General features: G+C 38.5%; 1 protein-coding gene across 4 annotated transcripts in view; it reads right to left on the bottom strand.

The window, feature by feature from the left end:
• The window catches only part of LOC115214897 (alsin), a 138,441-nt gene that overhangs the window by 51,687 nt on the left and 65,828 nt on the right, over positions 1-20,926 (bottom strand). For all 4 annotated transcript variants that reach the window (XM_036505223.1, XM_036505222.1, XM_029783932.2 and 1 more), the window contains exons 2-9: positions 19,555-19,799; positions 16,096-17,874; positions 11,998-12,106; positions 7,633-7,729; positions 4,330-4,404; positions 2,033-2,145; positions 482-545; positions 122-293 (exon numbers count right to left, since the gene is read on the bottom strand). In XM_036505223.1, the coding sequence (XP_036361116.1) occupies positions 122-293; positions 482-545; positions 2,033-2,145; positions 4,330-4,404; positions 7,633-7,729; positions 11,998-12,106; positions 16,096-17,874; positions 19,555-19,799 (2,654 nt within the window). The remainder of the gene's footprint in view (positions 1-121; positions 294-481; positions 546-2,032; positions 2,146-4,329; positions 4,405-7,632; positions 7,730-11,997; positions 12,107-16,095; positions 17,875-19,554; positions 19,800-20,926) is intronic.

The following is a 20,926-nucleotide window of genomic DNA, read 5'->3' as shown; positions in this document are numbered from 1 at the left end:
GAATGGTTGAAGGGAAAAGCAAGCTATTTCTGGCATTTAGATATACAATGAAATAACGATTCGTTTCAGAAACAAATCAGATATATGGTATGAGAGAAAACATTTAAATTGTGGTACTTACTTGATGTTTTCAAGGGAGAAAGAAATTTTGTTGCAATTTTGTTTAGTTTAGAATAGAAGTTTCTTTCAGAAAGAGCAAGTTCAAAAGCTGTAGCAGTTTGGCCTGATGAGCTCTTACCAACTAAACAACCACAAGAAATTCCACCAGCTTGTAAAGAGCGGATCCAACCAGTCTAAGGTAAAAAAGAATACATAAATAAATAAACAAGTTTAAATGTGAAATTTACATAATTTAAATGCATTAAAATAATATTCTTAATGCAACATAAAATAGTTGTTTAGCTCAGAGATGGTGAAATTATATCAGGTGAGTGATAACAGCTTTATAGATTCTTGACACTTATAGAATTCTGTTTCTTACCTTTCTCAGAGTGTTTAGAACCATTGGCTTGCCGGTCTTTGTCACAGAACTGAATTGATTCTCACTGAAAAGACGACAATGTTATATTAATGAGACCCTGATTTCTTCAAACATTTATTTTTAAAAAATCAAAGAAATATCATTATGAATTCTGCCCTTTTGGCTTTCAAAACACTTGTTCCTTTTATAAGTAAATATCACTATCATCATCATCATCATTTAATATCCGTTGTCCATGCTGGCATGGGTTGGACGGTTTGACCGGGCTGGCATGCTGGAAGACTGCACCAGATTCCTGTCTGATTTGGCATGGTTTTCTATGGCTGGATGCCCTTCCTAATGCCAATCACTCCAAAAGAGTAATGGGTGCTTTTACATGCCACTGGCACAGGTGCTATCTGTGTGATACCAGGGTGCTTTTATGTGTTAATTTGTGCAACACTGATATCTTTCACGACTGTGATTTTGCTCAGCTTGATGGGTCTTCTCAAGCATGACATAATGTCTCGGTCATTGCATTTGTGAAGCCCAACACTCAAAGGGAACTCAGCCTCTTTGTCTCTGTGAGGCTCAACAATCGAAAGGAACTCAGTCACTTTGCTTCCCTGATGCCCACTACTCAAAAGGTGTTGCTAACATGCCACCACCACGGGTGCACTTGGCTTGATGGGTCCTCACAAGTAGAGCACATTGCCAAAGGTCTTGCTCACTAGTCATTGCCTCTGTGAGGCTCAAAGTTCAAAGATCAAGCTTCACCACCTTGTTCCATGTCTTTCTGGGTCTACCTCTACCACAGGTTCCCTCCACAGTTAGAGATCAGCACTTCTTTACACAGCTGTCCTCGTCCATGTGCATCACATGACCATACCAGCACAGTCGTTTCTCTTGCACACCACATCTGATGCTTCTTATGCCTAACTTTTCTCTCAAGACGCTTGCACTCTGTCGAACATGCACACTGACATTGCACATCCAGCAAAGCATATCAGCTTCATTTCTTTCAAGAAAGAATATATGAAGTTATTTAGTATTTTTGAATTTTTTTTTTTACTAGTCTCTTTTAGTACAACATTACAGAAGCTGGAAATGGTAGAAACAACCTTTCATATTTATCTTTTATTTGTTTCAGTTATTCAATAGTGGCCATGCTGGAGCACCACCTTGAAGGGTTTTTAGTCAAACTACCCACAGTATTTAGTTTTTAAAGTTTGGTATGTATTTTATCAATCTTGTTTGCTAAACTGCTAAGTTACAGGAATATAAACAAATGAACAGCTGTTGTCAACTGGTGGGGACGACTACTGTGCACACACACAGAGGCTTCCACACGGTTTCCATCTACCAAATTCACTTACAAAGTATTGGTTGGCCCAAGATTATGTAGTAGCAGACACTTGCGCAAGGTACAATGCAATGCAACTGAACCTGAGTCCATGTGATTAGCGAGCAAGCTTCTTAACCACACAGCCAGGCCTCTGCCTTGCAGAAAATAATAATGATTCAGATAAAACATAATTTATTAGTATTTAATAAATATCTATTCAAATTTACCTGGGTTGTTTTCCAGAATAGTAGACGTCAGGATGAAAACCTCCGGAATCAGTTAGGAATAAAGAATGGTTGTCTCCAGCAGCAATGTCCCATACCAAGCAGTTGGCAACAAACTGAATAAGTAAAATGTAAAACTTATTATTATTCAATACAAGATCAGTACAGAGTGTTTAAACTGGTGCTCCATTGATTACGACAAGCATTCCAGTTGATATCATCATCATCATCATCATCATCATCGTTTAACGTCCGCTTTCCATGCTAGCATGGGTTGGACAGTTCAACTGGGGTCTGGCGAGCCCGAAGGCTGCACCAGGCCAGTCAGATCTGGCAGTGTTTCTACAGCTGGATGCCCTTCCTAAACGCCAACCACTCCGAGAGTGTAGTGGGTGATTTTATGTGCCACCGACACAGGTGCCAGACGAGGCTGGCAGACAGCCACGCTCGGATGGTGTTTTTATGTGCCACCGACACAGGTGCCAGACGAGGCTGGCGAACGGCCACGATCGGATGGTGTTTGTTACATGCCCACAGCACGGAGGCCAGTTGATGCGGTACTGGCTACGGCCACGTTCGGATGGTTTTCTTATGTGCCACCAAACACAACCAAACAGCCTGCTCGTGAAATTAACATGCACATGGCTGAGTATTCCACAGACACATGTGCCCTTATTGTAGTTCTCAAGGAGATTCAGTGACACAGAATGTGACAAGGCTGACCCTTTGAATTACAGATACTACTCATTTTTGCTTGTTCAGTGGACTGGAGCAGTGTGAAGTAAAATGTCTTGCCCAAGGACACAACGTGCAAAAGGGTATTGAACTCACGACCTTATGATCTTGAGCCAAATACCTTAACCACTAAGCCATGCACTTTCACACAGATTGTTTAACAAAGAAAATCACTGTGAACAGGACAAAAGTAAAGTAAAATAAAATAGAAAAAGAGACTGAGGCTGACAGACCCACAGCAAAAAGACATATAATACCTGTGTGTGTGTGTGATTGTGAGTGAAGGTGTGTTTGAGAGAGAGAGAGAGAGAGCATGTAAGGAGGAGAAAGTAAGAGAGAATACTGTCACCAATATAAAGGTACAAGAGGCTTTGGCACAGTCGTTTGGAACTGCTTATTTAACATCACCGATTCCATGTTGAGTTATTTGACACCAGATATTTTACGGTTTCTCTCTCTCTCTCTCTCTCTTTATGTGTGTGAGCATCTAGTTATAATATACACAATAAATGTATTGTATACAGTGATCAGGTGCTCTACAGTTCATCAGAAAAAGTAGCCAAAAGTGCATGAACAGTGCATAGAATAATTTATTTCTTTACTGTCCACAATGGGCTAAACACAGAGGGGTCAATAAGGTCAGACAAAGGGGTTAAGTTGATTACATCAACTCCAGTGTGTAACTCGTACTTATTCAATCAACCCCGAAAGGATGAAAGCCAAAGTCAACCTCAGCAGAATTTGAACTCAGAATGTAACAGCAGATGAAATACCGCTAAGCATTTCACCTGACATGCCAACGATTCTGCCAGCTCACCACCTTTGCTAACGATTCTGCCAGCTCTTGCTAATGATTCTGCACAGAAGTGTTTGAGAGAGAGAGAGAGAGTGAATACGATGGCGAGCTGGCAGAAATATTAGCACGCTGGATGAAATGCTTAGCGGTATTTCGTCTGTCTTTACGTTCTGACTTCAAATTCCGCCAAGGACGACTTTGCCTTTCATCCTTTTGGGGTCGAGAAATTCAGTACCAGTTGCGTACTGGGGTTGATCTAATCGACTGGCCCCTTCCCCCAAAATTTTGGGCCTTGTGCCTAGAGTGGAAAAGAACAGAATAGTGAATGAGTCGTCGTATTGTTGGCAAATTTCAAGAAGCATGGAAGTTTTGAAGGATGTAGCATCCCAACAGCTAACAACTGATGTGGGTAGTTTATTCCATACTTCAAGAATTCTGAGGATGAATAAAATGTTTCCAAAAGTCATGGGCGATGTGTTGTACGTGTAATCTCTCTGTAAATGTATAGTTTTTTTTATCTCTCTCTCTCTCTCTCTGTTTGCCTCCAACACCAAAACATATTGTTGCTAAAACAAGCTGAATGTCCAGTCAGCCATATAAAAACTTTAGCATTCAAGTAGTCAAGTCCAATCATCTCAAACCAATCTATATTTAAATAGCTGGCCAGTTATCTTTTTATTGCTGTAATGAAGCTAAGGTCAAGGATATTGCTATCACACACACAAAAAAACAAATAAAAATAAGAGGAAGGCAAAAAAAAGCAACTTACTTTAACTGGAGATGGAACACTTGGAGATTCAGTGTGCCCTAATTGTCCATAAGCATTGAAACCCCATGAGAAAACCTACAATGAAAAGGGCATTATTTTACAACATAAGTTTTAAGATTTATAAAATGTATATGAAAAAATTGGAAGGTGTTCATAAGCCATTTAAAAACACACAAAAACACACACGGATACAGCACGGAATTTTGTCAGTGACCAGGTCGCAGTCTCAAAGCGACGAAAATATTTTGGCAAATTAAATTTAAATGTTGAAGTGAATCTAATGGGTTTTGTGTGTTTTTAAATGGCTTATAAACACTTTCCATGCTGCAATTGTTTTTGTTTCAGCATACGATCTCAGATCAGGTCACTTGCTATGCAAGTACATCTCCGTAATAAAATGTGTATGGCTATATAGTTAAGACCTACACTGTGTGTTTCCACATGTGTGCAGAAACAGATATGTATGTGTGTGTGTGTGTGTGTGTGTGTGTGTGTGTGTGTGTAATTTTTGATGAAAAAAATGTTTCAAATTGTTTTAAGACACAAGTAATTAACTGTAAATTAAAAACTCAATATGGAAATGATATGGATTATGAAAAGAAAATTTTTATTTACAAGCTAATTAGTTTTAAAAAATCCTTAGAATAATATGACATAATGTTTAAAAGAATTTATTTAAATAACCATTGTACATATGCTTCAGGAATGGATTTTTTAGGTGTTTATATAATAAACATAGCCATGATTTCATCATGCTGGTGCCATATAAAAAAAACACCCAGTACACTCTGTAAAGTGGTTGGCATTAGGAAGGGCGTCCAGACATAGAAACTATGCCAAAATAGATGAATGGAGTCTGGTGCAGTTCCTGGCTTGCCAGCTCCTGTCAAACCATCCAACCAGTGCTAGCAAGGAAAACAGACATTAGAAGATGATGATAAACACATTATTGAAATGTATACAATCATCATCATCAATTCCAATTAATATCCATTTTCCATGCTGGCATGGGTTGGACTGTTCAACAGGAGCTGGCAAGCCAAAGGACTGCATCAAGCTCCAACGTCTGCTTTGGTTTCTGTAGCTGGATGCCCTTCCCAACACCAACCACATTACAGTGTGTACTGGGTGCTTTTTACATGGCACCAGCACCAAACAGGTCATCAAGTAACTCATAAAACAAGACCCCCTCAACTGAAAAAGAGGGGAGTACTATTGAAGGATCAGGCTTTAACCCAAGTGATAAGAGGTTCATATGACAGTGGTGGTGGTGGTGGGGGACAGGTGTCTGGCTTTAAGTAAAGATACATGATTATGCTAGTTGGAAGAAAGGAGGAGGTAGAGAAGCTATGTCAGGGTATACCTAAAATTACAAGAAGGTATACTAAAGAGAAGTGGTATGCGTTGGTAAGTTCATAAAAGTGTGAGACGGATAGAGGGAAATTCAGTGAATGGTGAAAATCATTATCTAAATAAATTCTTTTAAATATTGTGCAATTATGTTAAGTTTGGTTGAAAAATAAAAACTAATGTGTATGTGACATATCAAGTAAAATCCTGTATTTACAAATAAAACAACAACAACAACAATAATAAATTATACTTTATAAAAGCTTTGATAATTTAGATGAACAAAACATATCTAAAAGATAAAGCTGAGAGATTAGGTCCTAACAGCAGTAAAACTCTCTGGTGTGAGACATTTACAAGTTATCAGAATAAGAAAGAAAAAGAAAGAAAGAAAGAAAGGAAGGAAGGAAGGAAGGAAAGAAGAGAGAAAGAGAGAGAAAGAAAGAAAGAAAGAAGAAGAGAGAGAGAGAGAGAGAGAAAGAAAGAAAGAAAGAGAGAGAGAAGAACGAACGAACGAACGAACGAAAGAAAAAAAGAAAGAAAGAAAGAAAAAAAGAAAGAAAGAAAGAAAGAAAGAAAGACAGACAGACAGACAGACAGACAGACAGAAAGAAAGAAAGACAGAAAGACAGACAGACAGACAAACAGACAGAAAGAAAGAAAGAAAGAAAGAAAGAAAGAAAGAAAGAAGAAGAAGAAAAAGACCACTCAGACAGTGCAAATTTCTGCCAAGGCAACACCAACATTCTCTCAATGATTAGGCAGAGTTGATTTTCAAAATGAGAATATCTGAAATAAACTTGACTACTCTCACAAATGAGAATACTAAAAATGAACCAGACCGCTCTCAAAAATTAAGTAAAGAAACAGGGAAAATAATCTATAATCCTCATCTGGTACCTGAGCGATCCCAATGATATTCATGGCATGTTAAGGTGGCCGTAGAAAATTTATCCTTATCTAATACAAGCCAAAGTTAACAAATTCACCATTCAAAATAGTTACAGCCTAAAGAGAGATAACTGAAAAAGACTTGAAAGTTAACATAAGATAGTAATCACGTAAAGTAAATATAACAAATAATCCAGAATCCTTGTCTGGTACCGGATCGATCCCAAAGTCTAATTAGTTTGTACCAGTCACAAGGTCAAAAATCCCTGAAAGTTTCATCCGAATCCATCCAGTGGTTCTTGAGATATCTTGTCCACTGACAAACAAACATGACTGAAAACAATACCTATGCCTTTGCTAAGGTGGAGGTAATAATAATTATAGAGGAAACAGGCATAAAACCCAGTTTAATACAGCTCCAGAAAACGGTGTTATTAGGGACAGCTAAGACACTTAGGAGGGTTCTTGGTATCTAAGGTTACTTGTTGTAGTCTGATGTTAGGAAATTTTCTTTCCCAAAAGTCTAATCTGTTGTGAGTATATGAATAATAATAATCACTTTAAATTTTGGCACAAGGCCAGCAATTTTAGGGGAGGGGTTATGTTGATTACATTAACTCCAGTGTTCAACTGGTACTTATTTTATCGACCCTGAAAGGATAAAAGGCAAAGTCAACCTTGGCAGAATTTGAACTCAGAACGTAAAGGACAAAATGCCACTAAGCATTTTGCCTGGCGTGCTAATGATTCTGCCAGCTCAGCACCTTTACAATAATAATAATAATAATAATAATAATAATGATAATGATGATGATGATAATAATAATAATAATAATAATAATAATAATAATCCTTTTTACTATAGGCACAAGGCCTGAAATTTGGGAGAGGGTGACTAGTCAATACATCAACCCCAGTGTTCAACTGGTACTTATTTCATTAATCCCGAAAGGACAAAAGCCAAAGTCGACCTTGGCGGAATTTGAACTCAGAACATAAAGACAAACTGCCAGATAACAGTAATAATAATGATGATGATGATGATAAATAGAAGCATATTACCTGTGAATAGGCTGTGAGTGCCAAGGAGTGTTGAGAACCAGCAACCACTTTGGTGCAGTTTTTAGAATTCAATGTCTTGACACAGCGTGGTCTGTCACTAAGGAATCAAAATATATGAATGATATAAATTCTTTCTTTTTTTTTTTGTAGGAAACATTTAAAAAAAAACTTTCTCGAAATACATATTTGTTACAAGCTATTGAGGAAGCTTCTACATGACTGCTTAAAGTGTTAGAAATAGCAGCCCAAATCCAGAAACCTCTCACTGAAGAAATGACAAAGAATGAAAGGGCATGTTGAAAAATCTAGCCATCAATACACTACACCTAGAAACAAAATATGGAATGGCTACGGCTGATTTAGAACTACACAACAACAATAAAAATATTTTCTTGAAATTTTCTGAAGAAGCAATTCTGAAATACTTGTGAAAAATAACTAACCACATCAATGTTGATAGTGTCTCTCTTTCTCCCCCTTTTCAATGGTTCCCGCTATGGAAATTAGTTTACATTGGAGATATTGGTCAGGAAGAAACATCTTTGGTTTCTATGGCTGGATACCCTTCCCAACACCAACCACTTTACAGTATGTACTAGATGCCTTTTACACAGCACCAACACTAGTCAGGTTACTAAGTAACTCATAAGACAAGACCCCTCAACTGAAAAGGTGGTGCTCCAGCATGGCCACAGTCAAATGACTGAAACAAGTAAAAGAGAGAGAGTAAAGAGAGAGTATACTAAATTCACTCAGAAAACATTGGTCAATCAGCAGCTATAGTAGAAGAAACTTGCCTAAGGTGCAGTGCAGTGGGACTGAACCTGAAACCATATGGTTGCAATTCAAGCTTCATAACCGCACAGCCGTAGCTGCACCTATGACTGCAATAAAAGGAAAATTCGTTGTCTTTTGTTTTGTTTTATAATTAAAGAGATGGATAAGTGACTATCACACTTTCATATTCTCCTCTATTGGGTGGGGGTGGGGGTTGAGGAGGGAGGAGACTGCAAATGACTGTGAGAAACAAATGAAATTAATGTTTCACATTGTTGTAGGACTTGTTGGTTGAAAAATAAATATGGGTGGAAAAAGGAATTATTTCAATGACAATTGTGAAAAGAAAAAAAAAAAGAAATATACACCCAGCTTTTTTTTTTTACATGTATTTATAGACAAGGTAAGCCATTTTAATAACACTTAATAAAAAAAAAAACTGACTATTTCATAATTTTCACTAAAAAGCTGTTTTTAGAGAGGAATCCCAGTCACTAAGCAAAGACACAAAAGAGGAAGTTATAAAACTGTTGTTGTTGCTGTTGTTGTCACTTTTGTTTAGTTCCAGGTCAACCCTAATCAAAGATATCCCAGCTGTGACTATCCCATCATTTTTTCAGACAGCATTTTTCTATAACTATATTGTGTTTCTAGACATTGTGTTTACAACAACTATATCACCTGATGTGTTTTGTCTCAGTTTCTTTTCTTCAACAGTAGGATATGATTTAAGGCAGATTTAGCTGCGATTTCTTGCAGGTCAGACAAATATGCAGAAGTGTGTCTCATTGACTTCCAAAGATTTTTTTTCATTTGTTTGTATAGAGGCTCTTCTTTACTGGTTCCATCTACATGGTTGATTCAGTTGGTTCCAGTTTTGATGACAGTAAGATGAAAATAAAATTTATGATACTTCTATGTTAATTTCAAACTACTTAAGATAATGAATTTAGTCTGCATTGCAGCTTGTTCTCAAACTTGAGCAAACTTTAATTAAACTATAATTTGGTAGCCAACAAGGGAGCCCAAGCCCCTACCAAATCACTTGACATGCTATAAATAGTAACCAAATCCCCTTCAAATCACACCCAACTGGCTTTAAAATGGAAACACACATTAGATAATGTAGTCCTCTGTAAATTGCCATACATGATGGTACATAAGACATACTTTTTCCTCCAAAAATGTCTTGAAAAAAAATCAGTCCTAATCCGATATACAAAGATGGGCCTAAATTACATACTAAAATAAACTAAACACTTTTTGTTTTTCCTGAATATATACTGCTGAAATTGGGGTGCATCCAACACACTCGAGCATCTTTTATACCATCAAATACAGTAAAGAGGTAAAGACTCCCTTTGGTTATGAATAACAATGGGATGCACCTAGAAAGTTACCCTCTGAGGCACAAGTCTGTTTATAGAAGACCAGCAGTCATCCATGCATAGCAGCTACCCCTCTCCATGCCACCGATGTTATCCAAGGGAAAGGCAAAGGGGCTGATACAGCTTAATTGCCATCGGATACAGTATGTCTGAATAAAAGAGAGGATGGTCTGGATTACCATAGATTATAGCTGAGCTGGATCAAAAACCACAGTCACCATAAAAGTCCATGTTACTATGTGTTACACACATCTTGATTGTTGGATCTAAACTGTCTTAAAAGTCTAAGACACTATCCATAACACAGAGTGTTGCACAATAGCTACAAGAATTGTCTACTATAGTCCAAAAGTACATAATCTACTCTAATCATTTCATCATCATTTAACGTCTGTTTTCCATGCTGGCATAGGTTGGACAGTTCGACTGGGATCTGGAAAGCCAGGAGGCTGCACCAGGCACCAGTCTGATATGGCAATGTTTCTACAGCTGGATGCCCTTCCTAACGCCAACCACTTCGAGAGTGTAGTGGGTGCTTTTTACGTACAACTGGCACAGGGGCCTGAGGGGGCTGGCATTGACCATGATCGGAGGGTGCTTTTTACATGCCACCAGCATGGGAGCCAGTCAAGGCGGTGCTGGCATCAGCCACATTCAGATGGTGTTTTTTATGTGCCACCACCACAGACGCCAGTCAGGGCAATGGGGCTGGCATTGACCATGTTTGGATGGTGCTTTTTACATGTCACCAGCACAGGGACCACAACTACAATTTCCATTTCATTGTGATTTGATTTCATTTTGATGTTGATGTACTTGACTCAATAGATCTCCTCAAGCATGGCATGTCACCCTATGATCCAAGGGTACTTTTTGAGTTGGCTGGTTATGCAACACTGGTGTAGGTTACAGCTGTGAGCTCACTTTATTTGCCGGGTCTTCTCAGTCACAGCATGTCTCCAGAGGTCTCTGTCTTTCATCATTTCCTCTGTGAGGCCCAACGTTCGCATGTTATGTTTCACCACCTCATCCCATATCTTCCTGGGTCTCTCTTTATCCCAGATTCCTTCCACTATTTGGGAGTGGCACTTCTTCACACAGCTCTCCTCATCCATCCGTAGTACATGTCTATACCAATGTAAACGTCTCTCTTGCACGCCACATCCAATGCTTCTTATGTCCAACATTTCTCTCAGGGCGCTGTCATGTGTGCACACTGACATTACACATCTAGCGGATCATGCTAGCTTCAACCTCACTGGCACTGGTGCCATGTGAAATGCACCCAGTACACTCTTTAAAGTGGTTGGCATTAAGAAGGGCATTCAACCAGACAGTAGAGTTTGGCACAGTCATCTGCTTGCCAGCTCCAGTCAAAACTGTCCAACCCAGTCGTTAAACGATGATGATGATACTGATATATAATACCAAACATAACCTAAAAATTAATAAAGCTTTATAAAATTATAGTGCAATTTGTTAATAAATGAAAGTGGGGAAAATTTTGCAGCTTATTCTCATGTACTGAATGTAACCAAATTTAAAACTTGATTTTGGAGAAGAAAGTGCATATTATGCAGGTAATATTGAAAGAGGCTTATTGTAATCAAATCAGAAGGTGAGGTTCAATGTCATTAGACAATAATGTTCTGGAGTGGGTGTGTGGTAAGTAGCTTGCTTACGAACTACATCGTTCCGGGTTCAGGCCTATTGTGTGGCACTTTGGGCAAGTGTCTTCTACTATAGCCTCGGGTCGACCAAAGCCTTGTGAGTGGATTTGGTAGACGGAAACTGAAAGAAGCCTGTCGTGTGTGTGTGTGTGTGTGTGTGTGTGTGTGTGTGTGTGTGTTTGTGTGTCTGTGTTTGACAACCGATGCTGGTGTATTTACGTCCCTGTAACTTAGTGGTTTGGCAAAATAGACTGATAGAATAAGTACTAGGCTTACAAAGAATAAGTCCTGGGGTCGATTTGCTCGACTAAAGGCGGTGCTCCAGCATGGTCACAGTCAAATGACTGAAACAAGTAAAAGAGTAACAGCAAAAATGTTCGAGTTCCCTTGTTTACTAGTAAACTCAGTCAACCATTGCAGTTTAGCAGAGCTTTGCATTGCCAGCCATGGATCTTGAATTGCTTCCCTAAATTAACAAGAAAGTGCAAGCACACATGCATACATACATACATACACATGAATTTACTTACCGTTCTATACCATCTCCAAGCCCAAGTTGGCCTTTGCTGTTTTTACCCCAACACCAGACCTCTGTTTCGAAATAAGGCAGTGGTTCAATACTGGAACATTGACTGACACCTGGAATAGATAAATTGAGAAAAAAAAAGTAGAATCAATTTTCTGATAATAAACTCTGTATAAAAATATGGTGGCAGATAGAATGAACATAACTTGATCCATATTTCTCATATCGTCATCATCATTTAATCTCCACTTTTCCATGCTTGTGTAGATCAGATTGAATTCACTGAAGCAGATTTTCAAAGGCTGGATGCCCTTCCCATTGCCAATTCTTACCAGTTTCCAACCATATTAATATTTCCCTGTGACCAGATATGTTTTCATAAAATATTAGAAATGAGAGAAAGAGAGTGAGAAAGATTGAGAGAGAAAGGGAGAGGAAAGCAGAGAGAGATAGGAAGAGAGAGGATAGGAAACAGAAGAATGGACAGTGGTGGGGGAGATTCAATAATTTAACCAATTGTTATAAACTATTGATTTGTTTATCAGGGAAGACTATAATAGTCTGGCACCATAACCAAGTGAAGAGAAAGTCCTCACTCTTATTTGTTTCTCATCATCTCCCTTCCGAGAGATCTCTGCCTTGTAAGCTACTTGGTGACCCCCACTGGTGCTGATTCCACATAAAGTGTTCTGTGCTGGTGTCATGTAAAAGCAATTGTGCTGGTGTCACATAAAAAGTACCTCACCAAGTACATTTTGTAAAGTGGAAATCGAAATCAAATTCGATGACTGGCATCCATGCTAGTGGAGCACTAAGAGCACCATCCTAGTCTGATTGTTACCAGAGTGGCTAACTGGCTTCCATGCTGGTGGCATGTAAAAAGCACCATTCAAGCGTGATCATTACCAGCGTTGCCTTACTGTCACTTGTGCCAGTGGCAGATCAAAAAACATTTGAGCAAGGTTGTTGCCAGTGCCGCTGGACTGGTTCCTGTGCAGGTGTCATGTAAAAAACACCATTTGAGCATGGCCGCTGCCAGTACTGCCTGAGTGGCACGTAAAAGCACCCACTACACTCTTGGAGTGGTTGGCATTAGGAAGGGCATCCAGCTGTAGAAACTATGCGAGATCAGATTGGAGCCTGATGCAGCCATCTGTTTCGCCAGTTCTCAGTCAAATCGTCCAACCAATGCTAGCATGGAAAGCAGACATTAAACGATGATGATGTTGATGTTGTTGTCATTAAGAAGAGAATCCAGCCACAGAAACTATGCCAAAACAGCCAACTGGAACCTGATGCAACTCTCAGGGTTCCCAGCTCCTATCAAACCATCCAACCCATACCAGCATGGAAAATGGACATTAAATAAAGAGGATTCCATGTAGGTATAGGCTGGACTGTTTAATACCACAGAATTAGATCTAAGCCTTTCACTTAGTTAGACATGAACTCAGAATGTTACTAAAATACGAGAAGCTATGTTGCATGTGAGATATGACATAATGTTGTTGTGAACTGTTTCGATAACAACTTCCTCAAGACAACTTCTCGTCTCAAGTTGTTTATCTGCTCTGCTCATTTCATATTTAAATTAAAATCTCAAGTGAAAACTTAATTGTTACACAAATGATAATGTGAGAACTTGACTCGTTAAAATTTCCATTGTTGCTTTATGTAAAAACATTTATTATTTTTTTTATTAATTTATTTGTTTTAATTTTTTTTTGTTGCAAAAAAAAAACATGCTCAATATCAAACAAACAAACTGACACAATTTCAAACTTAAAACTGGAGTGGCTGTTGCAGTGAGTGTCGGGGAGGGGGGGGGGGGGGGTCTTGATAATTTGATCTTTTATACTTTTTTCTTTTTTTTTCTTTCTATAATAAAACAACAATTTTGATATTCTTAAGAAAAAAGAAAAAAAAAATTCTTGATTTTCCTGTAACTCAAGTTACTGAAGCAGGGCTGAAGACATTTTGGTACAGCTGTTTCGGCACCACTTATTCAGTGATGCTGATTCAACGCTGACCTCACTAACATTGGATTTTTTAATGTATCCCTCATTCTTCCTTCCCTCACTATCTCCCTCAATTTAAATCCGTCTATATGTATGTGTAATCTCTCTTTATTCTTTTATTCTTTTACTTGCTTCAGTCATTTGACTGCAGCCATGCTGGCGCACCACCTTTAGTCGAGCAAATCAACCCCAGAACTTATTCATTGTAAGCCTAGTACTTATTCTACCGGTCTCTTTCACCGAACTGCTAAGTTACAGGGACATAAACGCACCAGCATTGGTTGTCAAATGATGTTAGGGGGCAAACGCAGGCACACAAATATAAATATATACACACACAAACATATATATATATATATATATATATATATATATATATATATATATATACACACAATGAGCTTCTTTCAGTTTCCATCTACCAAATCACCTCGCAAGGCTTTAGTTGGCCCAAGGCTAGAGCAGAAGACACTTGCCCAAGGTTCCACGCAGTGGAACTGAACCTGGAACCATGTGATTTGTAAGTAAGCTACTTACCACACAGCCACTCCTGCACCTATATGCATGTGTAATCTCTCTCTCTCTCCCTCTCTCTCTCTCTCTCTCTCTCACCCTGCTTCTTTCTCTATTTATGTGTGTGCATCAACACATTGTATGTGTAATGTCACTATCTCTCTCCCCTTCACTCGGAGCAGCCCATTGAGCAAAATCCTAGTCAGTCCCCATCGCTGTGAGATCCCTCCTCATCTGCCATAAACATGTGGCATGTGGTTGACCAACATGAGCCGACAACCCAGTTGGATCCTCAATGAAGAGAACATGGTAAGCAGGGTCTAACTCAGAAAATCAAGCAACATGACCAAATAATCTGAGCTGGAACTCCCAAATCATACAAGTATGACAAAAATTAAGGAAATTCTAAATTCAGGGATGAAAATACATGTTTGTAATGCACAGAAACTACATGGCAAATCATGTGGTAAGTCAACAGAGGCTAACAACAGAAACTAAAACAAGTCATCTCTTGCTTGTTTCAGTCATAAGACTGTGGCCATGCTGGGGCACTGCCTTGAAGAATTTTAGTTAAATGAATTGACTCCAGTACATTTTTTTTTAAAGTCTAGTTGGTATTCTATCAGTCTCTTTTGCTGGACTGCTAAGTTACGGGGATGTAAATACATCAACACCAGTTGTCAAGTGGTGGTGGTGGAGACAAACACAAACACACACGTGTGAACATCTTTCAGTTTCCATTTGCTAAATCCACATACAAGGTTTCCGTCAACCCAAGGCTTTAGTAAAAGACGCTTACCCAAGGTGCCATGCTGAGACTGAAATTGGAACCATGTGACTGGGAAGCAAACTTCTTACCACACAGCTAAGCTTACACCTATAAGTGGCTTTCTTTTAAAACAGGGGTGGGGAATTGCGCCTGCAAGCCCATTTTATTGTGTCCACAGGCTGATATACTCATATGTACAAAATATAGTAAATTTTTCAATCAAAATTTATACAATATTCGTATACCTATTTGTGACATAGGTTGCGTTTCCACTACAATTTAAAATGGTCAGAAATCATCCAGTAATTGCCATTTGAATGGAAATTTTGTTTTCAGCAGAAAACACATATTGCTAGGTTTGTACCACCCCCTTGAGACCCAACTACACTCTAGCTGAAAAATATAGAATACCTCATAAGTGATATAAGCGTCCTAAATTCAGTGATGGCGTAAATGAAGATATTACACATTAATTTACTGTGTTAAACCTATCTTTATTAATGTATATCAAATCATACATAGATATATACAAGATTTACGCAGATATAAGAGTTAGAACTCTTTTGCTTAGGAAATTTTTGCCCAACACACTAAAAAGTTTCCCCATCCCTGTTTAAAAATGTATCTGCTTTAAATAAGATAAAAAGATACAATGGGGGTGTAAGCTTAAATAATGAACCGCAATATGGCAAGGGATTACTGTATAAAGGAGAAAGAAAAAGAATGGAGATTTGACTAAATCATAAGTGAAAAAAAACAGGAAAAATTCTAAGAAACAAGTGACAGTAAAACTCTGACTTACTTTTCTCATCTTTTTTATGTGTCTGTCGGTCTTTTTCAAGCCTCTTGGATCGTCTCCAAAGGGCTCTGAGGGAAGAATGTGAATCGGACCTCTCACTCAAAAGAATATCATCGGTACTGCCAGATCTTCTTCTCCACAAATCCTCACTTACTGAAGTATCATATGTAAAGACAGAGTCACGACGGGATAAGTTTGGCGAGTCAGTGTCTGACTGTAAATTGGAATCAATGCTGCTAGACTTTGAAAGACCATCTAATTCTATACCCTGACCAGAGACAAAACCAAAGGAATCTGCCATGCTGCCAACTGATGATCGGAATGTGCTGATTGCCCGATGGGTTAAATCAGTGACCTGTTGAACGACAGCCACAGAAGTTTCTGGAACTGAAATAAGTAAGTTTTCCAACCGACTTTTAATAGGATGTTGACAACCCAAATCTGTATCAGAATCTTCTCGGTTGCAGAGTTGTTTGGCGAGGAACTCCCGAGCTTCATCTTCATCCAAAATATGAGATTTTTGAACTATATTTTCCATACTAACAGTTGTTGAAGGTTGTGAACTGTGACTATTATTGCAATCTGCATCATCAGCCAAATCTCCTTTAGAGTCAACGGAATTTTTCACAGGAGTCTCTGAGTTGTCTGAAGAATCAACGATTTTCTGAACTGAATTATTTTCCTTAGAATGTTCTTGAAATTCTTCAGAATTAGCAGTGTTTGGAATTGTATTTCCATTTGCTTCGCTTTCCATGTTATTGTCCAGAGTTGCTTGAATCGCATCATTTGTTAGTCGAGGTTTTAATTTATTATCACATTCTGCTACAGAATTTGTAGGACAAGAACTATCAGCAGCCTTTGTCTCACAAGCACTTTTCTCTTCTGATTGTGAAGTTTGGATGACTTCATCTTTTGTAGTTAAGTTCACAATTTGCCCATTTTGGGACTGATTTTCTCCAGTTTTCAAATCTGTAGTATGTTTTTCTTCAGGTTCTTGTGAAGAAACAAAAGGTTTATTAATATTGCTACAAGATTGACTTTTGCCACCTGTAATTCCATTGCTAGAATTTATTTCAGAAGGTTCAGTTGATTCTGATGTCAGTTGAGAGGATTCATAGGCAGAACTGCTGTCTGTTTCTTTTGTTAGACATGGGGCAGAGTTTGATAATGACTCATTCTTTAAAGATTCAGATCTCGTTATCGGTGCTTTGTTGTCAGGTTTCTTACAGCAAGTGTGTTCATCACTTATAATACACAAATCATTAGTTTCAATGTAGCTATAGATCTCTTGGTTACACTTGGCACATGTTGGAGGATAATACTTGTGGAATCTCATATCAGAACTCATCTTTTTAGGTGTACCAATGGCTCCTTGTTTTTCAACCAAAGCTATACTATGTGACAGACCACATGAGACATCAAGTACATTGTATTCTAAAAGATCTTCCACTCTTTCTGGTACAGGAGAAGTTGTTTGTTCTCCTAATCCAAGTCCCATTCCACTACCCCAGACCCATAACTCACCCCTGCAGGAAATAGCCAATGTGTGGGTCTCACCACAGGCTACCTGACGTATCAGGATCTTTTCTTCAGGCATTGGAATCCCATGTTTACATTTATCTTCTGTCAAACGAAATGTGACTTGCTCAGGGTTAGAAATTATCTCAGAACGTCCCAAACCACACTGGTCTTTTGTGGAATCACCCCAAGTAAAAACATCTCCAGAGGAAGACACAGCAGCACTGTACTGTTTTCCACATGCCACTTCTGTTATCTCCTTTCCTGAAACAGAAAATACAATAAATTACGTTACACAAGGATATCCAGTCTGATTAAATGTGTTTTTAAAGACATTTAACACAGACGTTTTTACAAGAGGTCATGGTAAATTAATTTATTATAAATAAATATATAAATGTGCCCTTTTAAAGCCTAGCCAGGCTCATGGGCCCGGTTTTCCAGTTTCTATGGTGTATGTGTTCCCCAGCTGGATGGGACACCAGTCCATTGCAGTGTTACTCATTTTTGCCAGCTGAGTGGACTGGAGCAAAATGAAGCGAAGTGTTTTGCTCAAGAACACAACACGTCGCCCGGTCCAGGAATCAAAACCACAATCTTACAATCATGGTGCTAACACCCTAACCACTAAGCCACGCGCCTCCACAAATTAATTTATTATATGCATATTATTTGTTATGCTTTCCTAAACAACATAGTGTGTTTGTATGTGTTCATGTGTATGTGTGCAAGTGCATACCCACATAATTTTTTTTTTAAGCGAAATATTTCACTGCTGTCCTCCTGAAAGAAAATTCCTTTTGGCAATTTAGTTGTCTCCTTTTTAAGAAAAGAGAAAAAAACCCAAAAAAGTACACATGCACACCTGAAACTCTTCAGTCACAGCTGATATCATTCCATGAGAGACGGCTTTTCTTTCCCTCCCAGAAAATATCCTAAGTGTTCACCACTTTTTTATTCTGGTTCAGCGGTTCCCAACCTTTTCAGTGGTTTCCAACCCTTTTATTTAAATGTGTTCTCCCATGGACTCCTTTTAATATGCCTATCCTTATATATATATATGTGAATGAAATTTTGAATTTAGTTCACAGACCCCCAGTACTACCTTTGCGGGACCCCAAGTTGGGAACCACTGTTCTAGTTCATGTGAACCAGGGCTGTATATTTACCTTCAACACAAAAGAGGCCATGTGCTTCTGGTCAGCATGTGTGAGAAATTGTCAGTATTGCCAAATGCAATAGATGGAGTGAAACCATTGGTAACATTATGCCATAATGAGGAATATATTGCTCAACAATATACACAGACATCTCAAAAGTAAATAGATGTCCCTCATTATACAGTGCAGACAGATAAGTGATAAGAAACTCTCAAGACAGCTGAACAGCAGAAGGTCTTTAGAAAAGCAACTCGTTCAGGCAAGTGTTTTGGCCCTTAAATTCTCACACTCTAAGGGGGCTTGGCCACACTCACATGCGCACACACACACACACATACAGTGCAGACACATAAAAAAACTACACAAGGCATGTCTATTAAGTACTAGATTAAGTACTTAAATGTATTAAATGACATTATTTTATTTCTAGAAATAGACCTTTCAAAAATGGTGGTGTCTGTCTACTTTTGAGATGTCTGTGTATATATGAGAGGTTTCCACACAGTTTCCATCTGTTTCACTCAGAATATGCTGGTCAACCCAAAGATGTGGTAAAAGACACACACCTACAGCACTTGTGCACCAAACATGAAACCACTTGGCTGATGTTTACAAAGCAAAGTTCTTAACCACAGAGCCGTGCCATGTGCTCATGTAATAGCACTAACACTGCCGAGAAAGGCATGAATGACACACATCCGATTCCTTCTTCCAAATAAATCTGTAGCTTATTGTGCCTGGATATGAAATCAATACATAAACGTCTGTAAAAATAATTACTCACCATTGAATATTTCCAATATTTGTGGGGTAGTGATTGAGGTTTTTGTCAACCCATTGAGTCCCAATTGACAATGGCTATTACTGCCCAAAGCAAACACCTCAGCTTCTTGGCTGATGAAAAGACTATGGTCAAAACCAAGGGATACTCTCTTGATGACCTTGTTGGAAAATATGTCGAACGTTTGCAGTCGTATGTCTCCATAGTATCCTTCCCACAGACAAACAATTCCATCCTTTTCTTCCTCACTGTAAAAAGAAAAAAGAAAAGGATAATGATAGACTATAGATATGAATGCATACATGCAAATACATACAAACATATGCACACACAAACATATAAACGAGTGAGTGGTTGCTGAAAAGTTCTTGGCTTTAAGGGTGTTGTGAAAAGCCTGGTTGGAGGCCCAACGTTCCAACTTCTTTTACAGGGCTTAGGAAAACTGAAATACCCTTGCAATGAATGTGCGAATCTGAAAGGGGAGTACGATGCGTAAAATCATAATTAACTGACTCTCCTGTATTTTCTTTCACCCAAAGCCAGGAACTTTTCAGCACCCCCTCATATATAATACGTGTAAGGGTTTTTAAAACTCTCTTAGTTATAATTGTGACTTGTTCAAAATTATAAACGTTTTGCTTCTATATATTTTATGATAACATGTTTGGCCATCGATATATTCATAAATAATTATTGTTTATGATATATCCTCCATAATGTATTATGGCATTACTTTTTAATTATATATGTGAATTTTTGCTACCCTGGTAACTATTTATTTTTTTCCTTACTTGTACGCTTTAAAAAAAATATACATACATTTATATATATATATATACACACACACACATAGTGATAAGAAACTCTCTCTCTCAAGACAGCTGAACAGCAGAAGGTCTTCAGAGAAGCAACTCCCCTCAGGCAAGTGTTTTGGCCCTTAAATTCACACACTCTAAGGGGGTCTGGCCACATTCACACACACTCACACATAAATATATACACCCACATTTAGATACAAGCATGGGTGTGTGATTAAGGCACTTGCTTCCCATACACGAGGACTTGGGTTCAGTTCTACAGGACAGCAACTTGGGAAGCTGTCTTCCGCTATAGCCCCAGATGGACCAAAGCCCTTTGCATGGTAGAGCAAAACATGAAAGAATTCAGTTCAATATACATACGTGTGTGTGTGTGTGTGTGTGTGTGTGTGTACCCTTGTCTTGACATAGTGGTTATAAATGAGCATTATTGTCGCGCATGTAATGATTGTTTTCTGTCTTCTGTGAAAACATGTCTGGCCATAGGAAATACAAGTTTGCTTGGAAACAATTGAGGGTTGGCAAGTGAGGATTAGTCATAGAAAATCCACCCAAAC

This window comes from Octopus sinensis, linkage group LG8, assembly GCF_006345805.1.
Source record: "Octopus sinensis linkage group LG8, ASM634580v1, whole genome shotgun sequence".
NCBI lineage: Eukaryota > Metazoa > Mollusca > Cephalopoda > Octopoda > Octopodidae > Octopus > Octopus sinensis.
Note: the sequence above shows the minus strand (reverse complement) of the source record. Positions and strands in the feature narration are given on the sequence as shown.